A 17,250-nucleotide genomic window follows, 5' to 3' on the forward strand; every position below is an offset into this window, starting at 1 on the left:
TCATATATCACTGATATATCATATCCAATTTTGAAATGGAGAAATGTTATTGTTTTATGAAAAATATGTGCTTATTTTGAATTTGATGGTAGCAACACGTCACAAAAACGTTGTGACGGGTTCAACAAAAGACTAGAAACGTTGTGTAAAGATTAAAGAAAACACCTGGTGGAACGTCTCAACTAATCAGGTTACCATGGCAACAGATCAGGAACATGATTGGGTATAAAAGATGATTTCAGAGAGGCAGAGTCTCTCAGCAGTGAAGATGGGGAGAGGTTCACCACTCTGTGAAAGACTGTTTTGGAAAATAGTTCAACAATCTAAGAATAATGTTCCTCAAATTAAAACTACAAAGAATTAGTGGATTTCATCGTCTACGGTTCATAATATCATTAAAAGATTCAGAGAATCTGGAGAAATCTCTGAACACAAGGGACAAGGCTGGAAACCAATATTGGATGGTGGTGATCTTCGGGCCTTCAGGCAGCACTGCATTAAAAACACACTATTCTGGAGTGGAAATCACTGCATGGGCTCAGGAACACTTGTGAAAACCATCGTCTGTGAACACAGTTCATCGCTGCGTCCACAAATGATGTTAAAACTCCCCAAAGAAGAAACCACATAGAAACATGATCCAGAAACACCACCGCCTTCTCTGGACCGAGATCATTGAAGATGGACTGAGGTGAAGTGGAAAACTGTCCTGAGGTCTGATGGATCACAATCTGAGATTCTGTTTGGAAATCATGGACGCTGCATCCTCCAGGTTAAAGAGGAGAGGGACCATCCAGCTTGTTATCAACTTGGTTCTAAAGCCAGCATCTGTGATGGTACAGGATGCATTAGTGCACATGGCATGGGTAGTCCGGCTGATAAACTGACCTCCTGCAGTCCAGACCTGTCAACCATTGAAAACATTTGGAGCATTATTAAAATTAAAAATATGACAAGTTGTCCCAAAATGTTGAGCAGCTAAAATGATATCTTAGGTTATAATAGGACAACTTTTCACTTTCAAAACTCCAGAAACTGGTCTCCTCAGTTCCTAAACGTTTACAGAGTGTTGTTAAAAGAAGAAGTGATGCATCACGGTGGTAAACATGATCCTGTCCTGACTTTTTTGAGACGTGTTGTTGGCATCAAATTCAAAATAAGCACATATTTTAAATGAAACAATAACATTTCTGAGTTCCAATATTTGGAAAGTCTTTGGTATATCTGCAATAAAAACATTTTTATGTGATTTTCAAATCATTGCATTCTGTTTTTATTTACATTTTACACAGCTTCCCAACTTTTTTGGAATTGGTGTTGTAGGATTACAGCGTAGCCTGTGTGATATAATAACCTTTATAATGAAGTCGGTTTGCAGGCCTGGTAGCAACTGGAAGAAGCGTGAAAACAGCTGCACTTTCACTTCTTTTATCCTCCACACTCTTTGGGACAGTAAACACTCGTTGCCTTCTGAATGGCCAGACAGCAGAGATGTCATTTCCAGAGTTTTTACTGTGAGTCAGCCACATGCCAGTCATCAGGGCAGCCTCATCTGACCGGGGTTTGGGAGTGGTGCTCCAAACCCAATTAATTTGTTCAGTCTCAGGTTTTCCATGTTGAAAAATACAGAATAATTAAGGAAGTGCTTTTACAAAAACAGAAGGAATTTACCGCATGTCTGAGATTCCAGACTCTGTTGCACAACCCTGACTGCTTGATGACTTGGCAAAATGTTTCCTGTTAACTTTGAGAAGACTCTGAAGTCTTTGAGGTCTGATCAGAGGCTCCTTCTCCTCCTTACTGTGTCTGAGGTTGAATGTAATATGTTTGTTCCCATTGAATGTTGGACAGAAGGAGTCGCCACTCCTAAACGCTGATTGAATTTACTTGTGACCTAATTTTCCCTCATTCTTTACAACTCTGGCTTCTGTCTTCACTGTTTCCTACTAACATCCTTTGAAATGGAAATGTAATGGTAGCAACCAGGAACCATCAGTGATGTCATCAACCATCATCAAGCAATGATGTCATCGTTGGTTTGTGAACGTTATGAAGCCTCCATTTCAGATTCTGTCCGTCACCATCTTGCTAGTTTGGAGCGGTTTGGAGCAGGAAGTGACCATATTTGGACGAGCTGGGGGAGGAGCCAGCGGTGGATCTGACTGATCTGATTGGAAACCTGACAATACTACGTCCTGCCCACCAATAGCTGTAACCTGACTGCACCACAGACCTGTCAATCAAACAGACACGCCCCCAAAAACAGGTCTTCTTGAATCTTCTTTTCTAATGAATGAGGGATTATTTTCAGATGGACCTCCAGAAAACTAATAAGAAGGAGTGACTTTAGCTAACAACACCGAGATAACTGATGGACACATTTTATTCACTTTGGATTTGATGAGACAAGTTGAATGGGAGTCTATGGAGCCGGAGGCTTTTTGGAGCTGACCTCTAGTGGCACTCGCTGGTATTGCAGCTGAAGACACTTCTGGATCGGAACCATTTTATAGACCTGAAGCTACGAACTCTTTTATACCCAGTCTGTGGTTAACTCATATACCGTAGGTGATCTGTAGGATTGACCAATCAGTTTACATCCTCCATACAAGAGCAACTGCACAGCAACAGAGACCAGAATATTACAAAATATATCAGTTATTGGAAAAACGGGTTTAATTGAATTGCTCATTCAAACGTGTATTATTAAGAAAACAATATAAGCAACAAATAATTTCCCTTTCAGCCAGTTACTGAAACAAATCACTGACTTGTTTCCATAATATAATATTTCCATTATTAACTAAACTGATGTATTTTCTTCAGTAGTTATTTGTTCTATTAATATTAGAGGATAGCGTACAATGCCCCTCGTCAGTTTTTTTTACGGTAAACATGTCCAACCAACAGTCTCAAAAACCTAAAGGAATTCATTCACTATCATATAAGTTGAAAGATATCATCAACATGTCACATTTAAAGGCTGAAACCAGCAAATGTTGAGACTTTTTCTTGATAAATGATATAAAATAGTTGATTAATCGGCAACTTGTTGGTGTTGAGTTTCAGTGTTTTTGTTAGGAGGGACTGAAGCTGCATAATGAAGCTGCTTCTTTTACCAGCTCAGATCCAGTTGTAAACTGTAACAGAAGTTTGCAGCTTCAGGATCGTCACCTTCATCTTTTGGAGCTCCGCCACCCTTTAAAGCGTTACAGTGCTGATATGTCTTCCTGTGATACAGAGCAGGAATGTCAGGCTGAAGTTGGTCTCCTTCCTCTCCACACTGCATCCCTCTGTGATTGTGCGTTAAAGTGGTCTCGGAACAACTAGTGCTGAATAAACTTGTCAGTGATGCTTCCTCCATTGAGGAGTCCTCTCGTGTTGGAGGGAGCATGATGATCGGGGGCCGAGACAGATCAGAGGCGCTGGGACCCGGCGGCCTCCCGTCAGGCTGGAGTTATTCCACCGCTACAGATAACAGGTGGAGGAGTTGGTAGTAGAAGTGGAGGAGGTCGGTGCTGGAGAGCTGCCGGGACTTCTGACTGAGATAAGGGAGAGTCAAAGGGTTCCTTGTGTGTGTTTGTGTGTGTTTGTGTTTGTGTGTGTGTGTGTGTGTGTGTTTGTGTGTGTTTGTGTGTGTTTATGTGTGTGTGTTTGTGTGGAAGACGGAGGACAGTAACATTGTTTCTGATTACAAATATCAACATACTTCCAACATTTCTTATCGCTGCATTTGTTGCTGTTGTGGAATTTTGTCATTCACCAAATTATGGAAAGCATCTCGCCACCTGCTTCCACGTGTTACGGCTCGGCGCCAAAGACAGCTGCAGACCGAGACGTTGTGTTTCCAGACCGTCCGTCCGTCGTGTTCTCGTTGAGTTTAATCTGAAGAATGCATCGAGAGAATGTCTTCAAGTTTGGCACAAATAATTCAGAATGAACTGATAAGATGTGGGTTGTCGTGGGTCCCTGTCGAATCACGACTCAACCAGTGTAAACAGACGATGTGTTTGTGGTTTGTGTTTTCAAGTTTCTCCGTGTGTTCGTGGTTCTGACCCGCTCTGCTCCTCCCACCAGGTCACGGAGAGTGTCACTGCGGGGAGTGCAAATGCCACGCTGGATATGTCGGCGACAACTGTAACTGCTCCACGGAGACGGCATCCTGCGTTTCGGACGCCGGGCAGATGTGCAGTGGGCGGGGCCACTGCGTGTGCGGCCACTGTCAGTGCACCGAGCCGGGAGCGTTCGGAGACACCTGTGAGAAATGTCCCACCTGCCCCGACGCCTGCGGCACTAAAAGGTAAAGAACACGCGTCACGTTGGGATGGAGAGTTCGTCCTCAGCAAACCAGGGAAAGGTCACATGATCAAACAAAACCTCACAGATTCACCTCGGCGTTGATGACAGTCAGAAGAGAGATGCTCTCTAATAACTAATAACTCAAAGCGCTGTTTAAAATCACCGCGAGATGAAACGCCTCAACGTGAGACTGAAGTCGAGGTTAACGCCAACCCGACGTCTCGTAGAGACGAGGAACACCAACCGCCGTGTCCTCCTCTCACGTCTCTGGTTTTCCAAGGCAATGGTCTTCACGGGACGACCTTTGACCCCTGACCAGACTTGATTTTATAAGCATGTTTACTGCTTCATCAGCTGAGATTATTCAGTGTTACAGTTTTTTATGCTTCTGTGGAAACGTTTTTTTAATGTTTATTTGTGTAAAGCTTGTTTAGTATGTACGGAAAGCAAGATATTGAAAAAACAACATCTGATGGAAATTGTGGCCATTGGCTTAGAAAAAAAATATCATTTTTGAGGGGGGGGCGTTTTGCATTCTTTATGCAGCTGTATGTTCTGAAGGATCAGTTATAAAGTCCAACAAGAAAGAAACATCTCGTTACATCTTTGGTGGCCAAAGGCTTTGGACAGAAGTTGGTCCTTTATTTCTTGCATAAGCATAATAATAAATATCAAATGGAGATTTTAATGAACTTTATTCATTTGAAAAGTATTGAAATCTAAAGCAGCTGTAGCAGCACTGCTAACCAACGCACACGGAAACATCTGGAATGGAAGTGTGTGTTGTGTGCTGCACGCTTCACTTGCTGTGAAGTTGATAAACGTTTGCACAAACACAAACTAAATGCAAATCGTGCGCACGAATCACTAAATCGAGGCCGAGATACTAAATTGTGTGTACGAGATAGCATTTCATGCACGTTTTAATTTCGCACATTTTAATTCATTCGTTCCCTCATTTTAATTAATTAGTTCCCACGTTTTAACTCATTCGTTCGCACGTTTTAATTCATTCGTTCCCTTGTTTTAATTCATTCGTTCCCACATTTTAATTCATTCGTTCCCACGTTTTAATTCATTCGTGTGCACGAGATAAACTTATGTAAAGATATAAAGAGAGACATTACATTTCACTTACCTGACTCTTTTATCCAAAGCGACTTACAATAAGTGCATTTCAACCATGAGGGTACAAAACCAGAACAACAAGAATCAAGAAAATACAATTTCTTCAAGAAAGCCAAACTACAAAGTTCTATCAGTAAGTTCCATTTTAAGCACTACTAAAGTTCTACTGTTCAAGGTGAAGGAGGAAGAGGTGTGTTTTTAGTTTGCGGCGGAAGATGTTCAGAGTTTCTGCTGTCCTGATGTTGGTGGGGAGCTCATTCTACCATTTAGGAGCCAGGACAGCAAACAGTCGTGATTTTGTAGAGTGTTTAGCTCAGTGAGGAGCAACAAGCTGATTGGTGGAAGCAGAGCGGAGGGAGCGGGCTGGGATGTAGGGTTGGACCATGACCTGGATGTACACTGGACCTGATCTGTTCGCAGCACCGTACGCAAGTACCAATGTTTTGAAACGGATACAGGCGGCTACTGGTAACCAGTGAAGGGAGAGGAGAAGGAGGAGGGAGGAAGAGGAGCGGAGTAGTGTGAGTGTATTTCGGGAGGTTAAAGACCAGTTGAGCTGCTGCATTCTGGATGAGCTGCAGAGGTCGGATGGCACTAACAGGTAGACCTGCCAGGAGGGAGTTACAGTAGTCCAGATGTGAGATGACCAGAACCTGGACCAGAACCTGCACCTCCTTCTGAGTGAGAAGAGGATGTATTCTCCTGATGTTGTGCAGCATGTATCTACAGGAACGTGTTGTTGCAGCGATGTTGGCAGTAAGAGAGAGTTGACTGTGGAGTGTCTCCGAGGTTCTTATCAGTCAGGGTCGGGATACCAGAGTTGTTGAAAGTAGTAGTCAGGTCGAGGGTGGGAGAGTCTTTCTCTGGAAGGAAGAGCAGTTCGGTCTTGTGGAGGTTGATTTCCAGGTGGTGTGAGGACATCCACTGAGAGATGTCAGTCAGACAGGCAGAGATTCATGCTGCTACCTGTGTTTCAGATCGGGGAAAGAGAGGATCAGTTGGGTGTCATCAGCATAGCTGTGGTAGGAAAAGACATGCGAGTGAACGACAGAGCCGAGAGAGTCGGTGTACAGAGAGAAGAGGAGAGGACCCGGGACGGAGCCTTGAGGGACACCAGTAGTGAGAGGACAAGGTTCAGACACAGATCCTCTCCAAGTTCCCCGGTAGGTGAGGTCGTTGAGGTAGGATGAGAACACCTGAGACACCGAGGTCCTGAAGGGAGGAAATAAGGATCTGGTGGTTCAATGTGTCAAATGCAGCAGAAGGTCTAGAACAGGGGTGTCAAACATACGGCCCATGGGCCGGATCTGGCCCGCCAGGGGGTCCAGCTCGGCCCGCCGGATGACTTTGCTAAGTGTGAAAATTACAGAAAGACATAAATTGCATTTCTATGAGAAAATGGAGGTTTATGAGTACAAACGTTTTGTTATTTTTTTTTTTTTTAATCGATCCAGTAATTGCTTCAAAAACAGCGCAAATGGGCTGATGTCTGAGTTTTTGGTCTTTATGTTTCTAGTTTATTGTAGAAAGACCTTAAGATAGGGTTTATCATCCAAAAACCTTCACCAATGATTTAAACAAAGATAAATATTGTCGTTATGTATGCATTATTATGCTATGATTTTACTGGTCTGGCCCACTTGAGATCAAAGTGGGCAGTATGTGGCCCCTTAACTAAAATGAGTTTGACACCCCTGTTCTAGAAGGATCAGGACAGAGGACAGAGAGGCTGCTCTAGCAGTGTGAAGCTGCTCAGAGACAGAAGGAGGACCGTCTCTGTTGAGTGGTCTGTTGAAACCAGACTGGTGGTCAAGAAGGTTATTATGGTGGAGATAGGAGGAGAGTTGGTTAAAGATAGCTCGCTCCAGAGTTTTGGAAAGAAAGGGAAGAAGAGAGACGGTCTGTAGTTGTTTACTTCAGACGGGTTGAGGGTGGATTTCTTCAGGAGAGGGTTCACTCTCCTTCACAGAGTTCAGGAAACAGACCGTTGACAGAGAAGTGTTGATGAGATGGGTGAGAAAAGGAAGAAGGTCAGAAGCAATAGACTGGAGAATGTGAGATGGGATGGGGTCAAGGGGGCAGGTGGTTGGGGAGGTGGAGGTTACCAAGGTAACAACTTGATTGGGAGACGGGGGTGAAAAAGGAAAGCGAAGGGGATGAAGATGAAGATGACGGACATGTAGTTATAGAAGCTGGATTATAAAATGAGGAGCGTATGTCATCTATCTTTTTAGTAAAGTAGTTGACAAAGTGGCTTGGTGGAAGGAGGAGGGGGGTCAAGGAGGTTGGAGAGGATGGAGAGGATGGAGAAGATGGAGAAGAGCTTTTTGGGATTGGAAAATGAGGATTGAATTCTGGTTTGGTAGAAAAAGCTTTTGGCTGCAGAGATAGAGGAGAGGAGAGAGGAGGAGGACAGAGAGGAGGAGGAGGGAGAGAGGAGGGAGAGATTGATAAGTGAGCAGGTCGTCAGAGTGGTTAGATTTTCTACATTTCCTTTCTGATGCTCTCATAGTGGCTCTCTGGGAGCACCGAATCAGACAACCACAGAGCTGGGGAGGACATGGAGGAGGACAGGAGGACGACAGGAGGACAAAGAGGAGGACAGAGACAATCAAGAGAGGAAGACAGAGTAGAAAGGAGAGTGTCTGTGGCTGAGTTAGGATGCATGAGGGAGGAAGAGTCAGTTGAAGGGAGGGCAGATAAAACAGAGGAGGGAGAGAGGAGGAGGGGAGAGAGGAGGGAGAGGAGGAGGGAGAGAGGGAGAGAGGAGGACGAGAGGCGGGAGAGAGGGAGTGAATGTTGTGACGGACAGGTCCAGAGTCTGTTGATGTGGTCAGGTTGTCAGTTAGAGAGAGTCAGAGATAAAGAAGTGGTCGGAGACATGAAGTGGAGTTACAGTGAGGTTAGATGAGGAGCAGTTTGTGGTGAAATATAGTCCAGGTGGTTCCAACCTTTGTGAGGAGGAGGAGAAGGACTGAGGGAGACAGCAAAGGAAGACAGGAAGAGCACAAGGTCAGATGACTTCTCAGTCTGGATGTTAAAGAAGGACAAGTGGAGGACCATTTTCAGGGACATTTAACAGGAGGACGTCTAATTCGTCCATTAAATCTCCCAAAGGATCTGGAGGACGGTAGAGGACAACAATGTTTAATTGTGCCGGATGAGTAACTGTCACAGCATGAAACTCAAGAGACAGTGAGGTAGGAAGTGGACGTGGGTAAAGAGAAAACCTCCATTTGGGGGAGATGAGTAGACCTGAACCCCAAACACTTCCTGGTTTTATAACAGGGTTGGCTACAGCTGGTCAGACCACACCTCCTGCTCGTTAGACCACACCTCCTGCTCGTTAGACCTCCTGGGAATAGAAACTCACCACTGATTACTAAACAAAGAAAACTTTCACAGTCTCTAGATTTTGTCCCTACTTCTTTTGGAGAGTCTTTTTACCTCAAACTGGTAGAAAGTCAAATACAACTTAGGCCTTCGTAGAATTGGAAATAAAGACCATCAGTTTAACTCTAAACTTGTTCTCTTTGACTCACAGTTACTTGAGTGAAAACAAGAACCCAGACATCACAGCAAACAGTCTTTCTCCTCTCAGTATGAAGTTCATCTGCTTCAACTGTCAGTGACCAACGATAAAGTTGATAGCATCCTCAAAGTTAGCATGTTGCTAACGATTTAATCCACAAACTCAAAAATAACAATAATCCTTTACATCCCTTCATTACAGCTGTTCTTAGTTAACAGAGTGGTTGTTAGCCTTTTTGTTAGCGTAGCCACCACAGCCAGTCTGACTAATCGATGACAGATATGGATGTGATCGATATTGAACGGCATGTCCAGCACAATTATAAAAAACTGTCAGTAAAAGACAATAATGATATTGAGAGTTTGTGGATTATTTTTTCTCTCCACCGTCTCTCTCTATCTAACAAAGTTATATTGTTGTGTGTTTTCTTTTGCTGTCTTAAATTGGCTCATGAGTATAAATAAAGAAAAATTATTAAATATAAGATTTACGTGACTTTTCCACTCACGTGTTCTCGTCCTCTTCAGAGAGTGTATCGAGTGCCGGCTGTTCAACTCGGGGAGACTCGCAGACAACCAGACCTGCCAGCGGCTCTGCAAGGATGAAATCATCACTGTGGAGATCCTCAGTGAGTTCACACACACACACACACACACACACACACACACACACACACACACACACACACACACACACACACACACACACACACACACACACACACACACACACACACACACACACACACACACACACACACACACATCTGACTGGCAGATAAAAGTAATGACATCTGTAGCATCTGCAACAGTTTCAGGGAAATTTTAAAACTCTTTTCCAGAAAGAGAATTTCATAATTTTCTGTTCCAAGTCCATGAATATCAGGGAGTTTTGTTTCCATGTTGAAATTTGAGTTTCCATTTATTAAAATGTTATATTTTCCACATCTGTATCTATAATGTTAGTCAGCTGGTTATTGTCAATGTGTATGTTTGGTGGCATTAATGTTCACTGACACAAATTAAACATGTAGCTTATTAGGTTGTGAGATCATTACTGTTATTGTCAGTTAATTCTTAGCAGAACTGCTAGCGAAGAATAAATCCCCCACAGACCTTAATCTATAAATCATGAGTGCCGTTCAGTCAGGAGATATTTCAGTGTGTTATAAATCCACAGTGATTTGTAGCAATAATGAGGTTAAAACAGCCTCCAGTGTAATACTGAGATTATACAACAAGTTACCAACTAAATAAAACATCTGTTCATATTGTGGAGCAATTCACTCTCTAAATATAAAACTTTTTGTTAGTGTGATCTCTGTTTCCATGGCAACACATGGGGTATGACTAATAACTGCAAAACAATCAGTCCCGTCAGTAGACTCTTATATAACGTATGTAATGTTCACTACTCCAGGAAGTCGTCAGACCCTTAGCAACCACCTAGCAACAGAGGATTTATAGTCTTCAACTGAACAAAGATATCTAAGGAACAAAGATATCTGATGAACAAAGATATCTGATGAACAAAGATATCTGAGGAACAAAGATATCTGATGAACTAAGATATCTGATGAACAAAGATTTCTGAGGAACAAAGATATCTGAGGAACAAAGATATCTGAGGAACTAAGATATCTGAGGAACAAAGATATCTGATGAACAAAGATATCTGAGGAACTAAGAGATCTGATGAACAAAGATATCTGATGAACAAAGATATCCATGTTCTCATGTGTTTTTAACATTTTACCACCGTGTCGTGTGTTCAAACCAAACCGGTCCAGCTAGCCTCCTCTAGGATTGTAAGTGTGTGACTATCCGTGGTGTTACGGTACGGGTGCTCAGAGCGACCAAAAAGGACCAAAAGAGACCCGACTTCACCAAATGGGTCATTTAATAGAACTATAACAAGTAGAAACTACATTATATTACATATTATATGAAACTCTATTCTAATTCTATTTTCCCATTGAGGAGGTGGAGGGATATTTATAGTGATGAGCAGGGTGTGATGTCATGATGATTTGACCAATCACATCTCTGGATCAGAACTACTTGTTGTATGATGACGGTTCTGTGTGCAGGTATTGAGGCGGTTATCGGACCGGTCTATCTCGGCTCAGATCTGAAGTGTTTCATTCTGCGCTAGTTTAACTGTCTGACCGGCCGTAATGACCTCCACATGTACATTCCTGATACTCTGCGCATGAGAAGGAGGGGCTGATGGGGGTCAGGGGGAGGAGGGGTACCTCACCCTCCCTCGTGAGGATTTAAAAGAGTTTGCATGACAACACCCAGAATATCAGCGTGTCAATCAAGACTTCTCAGCGCTGACCTCAGATCAGCGTCACAGTTTTTCTTTGGTGGTTCCAACATGTGTTTTTTAATTATTTGTTTCATGATTGGACCTTTTTACAGATACAGATGTAAAGAATATGATTTTAACATCATGTATGAATGAAAAATTCAAGTTATGTAACAAACACCAACTCAGCGTGAAGTTCCCCTCAGGTTTCATCTCTTCTTTTCCTTTTTCTCTCTTTGTTCTTGAATTGAAAACCAAACCTTTAAAAGTGCTGATATTAATAATGTGGAAATGAGGCAGCTAATAAAACTGATAATGAATGAATCAATTTGTTTGAGTTTAGTAAGATTCCTGAAATGAAAAGTGTGTTTGTGTGTTTCTGTTGCAGACACGGAGGACTCGGCCGCCGTGTTGTGTCTCTACAAGACCGACAGCGACTGTGTGATGAAGTTCACGTACTCGGAGCACGCCAGCGGTCAGTCGGTGCTCACCGCTCTGAAGGAGCCAGGTCAGTGCTTCAAATAACAAACCTCACGTAGCTTTTCTGCTGCTGCCGTCACATCGGCTGCTTCTCAGTCGAAACCTCGCATTCAGAAACACACAGCGGAGAAGATAATCCTTCTGCTTGTTATGGACTCCTCATGTTCAAGATGTTGGCCAGTAAAAAGGTCCTGCCTCGGTACGTGTGTGTTGGACTGTTGGTGCTTTAAGACTGCAGAGGATACACCTGATGCAATCAAACCCGGGACTCTGTCTTTGGCTGCTTTTTTAATCAAACCTTTGGCAAATTATGATGACTCAGCATTCTAGAAATGCAGCCTACCAAGTGCGGATCGTTTTGACCGCCACTGTTTTTAGTCATTTGATTTTTCTGCTGAGTGATTATTGTTGACAGCTGGGAGCTACGAGGCTTCACTAGGAAACAGTCTAAATAAATGGTGTGCTGTGTTTAACCTCAGAGTGCAGCGGTGGGCCGGATGCCTTCATGGTGCTGCTGGCGGTGGTGGGCAGCATTCTGCTGGTGGGAGTGGTGTTGCTCGCTGTGTGGAAGCTGGTCATCACCATCCACGACAGGCGGGAGTTCACTCGCTTCCAGAACGCACGCTCACGCGCCCGATACGAAATGGTAAGGATGAGCCCGTCGTGTGTTCGTAGCAGCGCTACTGTTGCCATGGCAGCGAAAGGCTCCTTCTCCCATATATAACAGATCTACAGTCGTTTTACAAACTTTACATTCAGCTTCGTGTTTGAAGTCTTCATTTTGGAGCCAAAGCTTCTGAAATTACATTTTCCTGCATGTTCGCAGTAACAAGTACTGAACACATTCACACAGTTCATCCCCCTCTATTTCACAAGCGCCAGACTCTTACTATTTATTATATTCATATTTTTCAAATATGTCTTTTTATTTATGAGAGACTCAAAAGAAGGACATATTCCTGAACAGTTTAAGAGTTACTTTAAACTAAAGTCACAGGTTCATTCTTACTCTAATCTTCATCCTCCTAAACTTCTCACCTGCAGAGGTAAATTTTCAATAAGATATATTGGTGCCAAATTATGGGATGTTTTCTCCCATCTGACAGAAAGCTGTTTCTCTATAAAATGCTTTAAAAGGTGCTTAAAAAACACATTAACTGCTGTTTTGTAACTCCAACATGCACACACACACACACACACACACACACACACACACACACACACACACACACACACACACACACACACACACACACACACACACACACACACACACACACACACACACACACACACACACACACACACACTCATATCTTTGTGCTTTTATATTAACTTCATTATTTTTGCTGTGGTTGTCATACATTTTGTTGTAATTTGTTTCCATTATTTTTATGTAGCAATATTATTTCTGCATGTAAACTTTGACTGTGAACTTTTAACATTATCCAGGTGCAGGCTTCAGATGAGCCCCCTGTGTTTTTTTTACCTCTTCCTGCACAGAATTTTTTTTTATCTTGCAAAATCTTGTGTTTTTAAATTTGTGCCAAATAAATCAAATCAAATCAGAAATCAAGTGTTGCCACTTGATGGTGAACTGAAAGAGGATAAAACTCCTCAGACGAAACACGTGAAGTAACGTGATAATTTTTTTTTTAAAAAGACTACATGGAAAATATATTATTTCATAAATGGCGATAAATTCCCTGATAGTCCATGAAATTCCTCGACCCGTGGGAACCCAGAGTATCAGACAGCCCCCCTGCTAGTGCTGCTGTGTAACTTCCTGTCCTTGTTTCTCTCCCTCGCAGGCCTCCAACCCACTCTATAAGCCAGCCGTCTCCACACATTTTGTAGAGACGGATTTGATGTACGGGAAATCCCACAATGGAGGGGTCCACTGATCCGTCAGCACCGGGCGCAGGAGCACCAGTCTGACGTCCAGACCCCTGGAGGACAGGGCGGAGGTGGACGGTGGACCGAACACCTTCCTCCCTCTGCACAGTGCACACCCACACACTGATAACACAATGATTTCAAGTGTGTCCAAAAGGGGAATCTGTGGCCTTTTTATCTTTACAGAGAAGATTCGAGCCCACCACAGACAAAAGATCTGACTACTTCGCTGACTATCATGGCAACGAATCACAACCTCCTCCATCTCGTTAAGACGGAGAGAAAAATCAGAGTAAAGTCAGCTGAGTTTTTCTGCAGCAACACGAGACAAACAAACATGAAACCATGACTTTAACCACGTCAAACTACCAGTCATTCTTTATATAGAGCAGCAAGGCATTGGCTTATTTTTGTATATTTTTATAAACACTAAAGATGCATTGTAGTATAAACTATGAAGCCAACGGTACTTTGGACATTTACTAAGCAATAGACTTCTTCCCATCATTTTGCACAGAGAATATTAGGTGTCAAGTCTTGTAAAGATTTTAATTTCTTCTATGTGTGTGTGTGTGTGTGTGTGTGTGTGTGTGTGTGTGTGTGTGTGTGTGTGTGTGTGTGTGGCGCTACAATTGCACCCCTCTTGTCTTAATCTGAATTACAGGGTACCAACCACAGACTGTATAAAAGTGCATGTAGGTTCTGGTCTGATTAAAGAGGCTGATGCAGAAGTGCCTTAAACTTCATGACAGCTCTGGCTCCATAGATTCCCATTCAACTTCTCATTAAATACAAGGTCAATACATTCTTACCAGGACTCATTATAGTGCCATTTGTGAAAGTCACTCCTTCTTCTTGGTTTTCTGGAGGTCCATCTGAAAATAATCCCTCATTCATTAGAAAAGAAGATTCAAGAAGACCTGTTTTTGGGGGCGTGTCTGTTTGATTGACAGGCCTGTGGTGCAGTCAGGTTACAGCTATCGGTGGGCGGGACGTAGTATCCGCTGGCTCCTCCCCCAGCTCATCCAAATATGGTCACTTCCTGCTCCAAACCACTCCGAACTAGCAAGATGGTGACGGCCAACATTTTCCAGGTGGAGACACAGATGTACGTTTCCTTCTTTCATTTAAATACAAGACGCATGTTACTATTTCATTGGTTAAAAAAAGTACTGTTGACGTACACAGCAATATGAAACTTCTCTATTTGCCTGTAAGTGATTTATAATTTGAAACTGAAACCATTTATAATTTGATTAAATTAGCATCAAGGATTTACTTATTTTGTGTTTTTTTTATATTGTTGCAAATTATTAAAAAAAAGATTTTTTTACTGCTGGTCGGAAAAAACAAGCAATATAAAGATGTCATCTTAAGAATGAGCCAATTGTGACCAAATGACCTTTTGACATTGACAATAAGTGAGTTTCAGTCCTGATCTGCAGCAGTGCTACACTGTATATGTGGGAGCGATAAAAACAAGCACGTCCCGACATCATGAAGGATTCTGGATACACAGAAAATACGTGTTGTTATAACCACAATAGTGTTCGATTTGTTGACAGTAAAATATCAGCAGCCTGTGAATCTGTTAACGCCACTCGTTAAACAGTAAATAAGCAGCACCACTGCAGTCTCTCATGCTGAAGGTCCAGCATTCATGGTTGGAGACAGATCTCCGTCTCCCTGCAGAGTCCGTAGCGTGACTGCTTAGTGACGCCGTGTCCTCCCTGCCACCAGAGGGAGTGGGTGGAAATACCAGCTCATAAATCTACCGTAGTTATTCCCCGTGGAGGAGGCGGAGTCTCGGCGGCTTTGTGGCTCGTTTGGCGGCAGGGACTTGCAGTTTGTGTGTGTCTGAGAGTGTTTGAGTGAGGAGAGTGTGTGTAAATAATATTACATGAGAACATGTGTACATAGAGTGCCAAAGGAAATGAAAATATTTTCCGTTGTGGAGTTTGGACTTTGCTCAGCTGTGTCTTGGTTGAGTTTACTAAAACTCACCGACCACTAACTTTTTCAGCTCAAACTTAAATCTTTTGTGGCATTCTTCCTGTAGAGTCCTCACATGGAGATAACAGCCCACCTTCACCTAACACCACAGAGCACAATAATAAATCTGTTTATGTCAATCCAGCGTCTCTCTCATGTTTGGCTCGGTTCAGCTCTACGCAACGGAGGCGCCAAAAACGTAACATACGAAGGAGGAGTGGCATCAGTCTGGGGTCCAACCTGAAACATCACGCGTGTGTATATGCACACGTCCAAGTTGAATAAAAACGTGTTGCAGCAGTGGTTCTGACCTTCAGAGTGGGATGTGTAGTTGCACGGACAGGAAGGCTGTTCAAACACAGGAGGACCCGAACGGGTCCTCTGATGCTGCGACTTCACCTCATTGGTTCGACTCCTCCCAGATACGATGATGCTGCTGAAGCATTTTCAGAATGTATGGAGGCCCGGAGGGGCCATCGAGAGAAAAAAACTTAACCGTGTGCATGAATTCACGAAGCGAGGCCACGAGATACTAAATGGCACAAGATAGCATTTTATGTACATGTTTTAATTCGTTCGTGTGCACGAGATCAATTTCTATATAGAGACAGAACAACTGTTTCTCCTCGGTATGAAGTTCACTGATGACCAACTATAGTCGATAGCATCCTCAAAGTTAGCTTGTTGCTAACGATATAATCCACAAGCTCTCAATATCATAAACATGCGAACGAAATACTATCTCGTGATCACAATATTGTAATTTGAGCGCACAATTACATCTTTTTTTATGTCCACTCTGGAGTTTTGTAAAAATAACTAATTACATATTTAATTAATTCAACTCAGCATTTTGCAGTGTAATTTCAAAGTATTGCACCTATTCTGTACAATTATTGTCAATAATTGTGTGAAAAATCATGAAGCTGAATCTCAATCCATATGTGTATACTCTTGAATCCTGAAGCATATGTTTGCGAAAGTGTACACAAATATGTAAAAAAAATAAGAGTTGGTAACATTTACATAAATCTCTAAATGTGCAGACACATCTGAGGACACATTTAAGAATTAGAAACAGATTCAGTTAAAAAAAAAAAAAAAATCTGTTTTTGCATTAACAAAATGGATGTGTTTCACAAATTTGAACATCCATTTGCAAATGCAAATACAGCTGCTTCAGGAAGTATTCAGACCCCTTCACTTTGTGCACACTTTGTGTTTTAGATATTGTTTTAGATATTTGTAGTATCGTCAGGTCAGATCCACCGCTGGCTCCTCCCCCAGCTCGTCCAAATATGGTCACTTCCTGCTCCAAACCGCTCCGAACTAGCAAAGATGGTGACGGACAGAATCTGAACTGGAGGATTCATAACGTTCACAAACCAACGATGACATCACTGATGGATGATGACATCACTGATGGTTGATGACATCACTGATGGTCTCCACTTCTTGGTCTCTCCTCAAATGTTCTCTGGGTTTCAGGTCACTCCTGCAGGATGTCTGCTGCTGTGCTGCTACTGCCAGTCCTGTCTTCGACTCATTGAGTTTTACTTTGATTTTAGTCATCAGTAACATTTGACGTCCAACAAGTGAGAACATATAACCAA

At 42.7% G+C, this 17,250-nt stretch overlaps 1 protein-coding gene across 1 annotated transcript in view; it reads left to right on the forward strand.

Annotated features, from left to right (window-relative positions):
- itgb5 (integrin, beta 5) overlaps positions 1–15,777 on the forward strand; it is a 58,556-nt gene extending 42,779 nt beyond the window's left edge. Inside the window, exons 12-16 of the mRNA XM_069721016.1 lie at positions 4,078–4,300; positions 9,487–9,587; positions 11,658–11,777; positions 12,229–12,395; positions 13,561–15,777. Of these exons, the coding sequence (XP_069577117.1) occupies positions 4,078–4,300; positions 9,487–9,587; positions 11,658–11,777; positions 12,229–12,395; positions 13,561–13,653 (704 nt within the window). The 3' untranslated portion in view covers positions 13,654–15,777. The remainder of the gene's footprint in view (positions 1–4,077; positions 4,301–9,486; positions 9,588–11,657; positions 11,778–12,228; positions 12,396–13,560) is intronic.
- The last annotated feature ends 1,473 nt before the right edge of the window (positions 15,778–17,250 follow it).

Source organism: Brachyistius frenatus, unplaced genomic scaffold, assembly GCF_029030835.1.
Source record: "Brachyistius frenatus isolate BFR_SWC_R1_liver_20210118 unplaced genomic scaffold, ASM2903083v1 Contig_255, whole genome shotgun sequence".
Lineage (NCBI taxonomy): Eukaryota > Metazoa > Chordata > Actinopteri > Embiotocidae > Brachyistius > Brachyistius frenatus.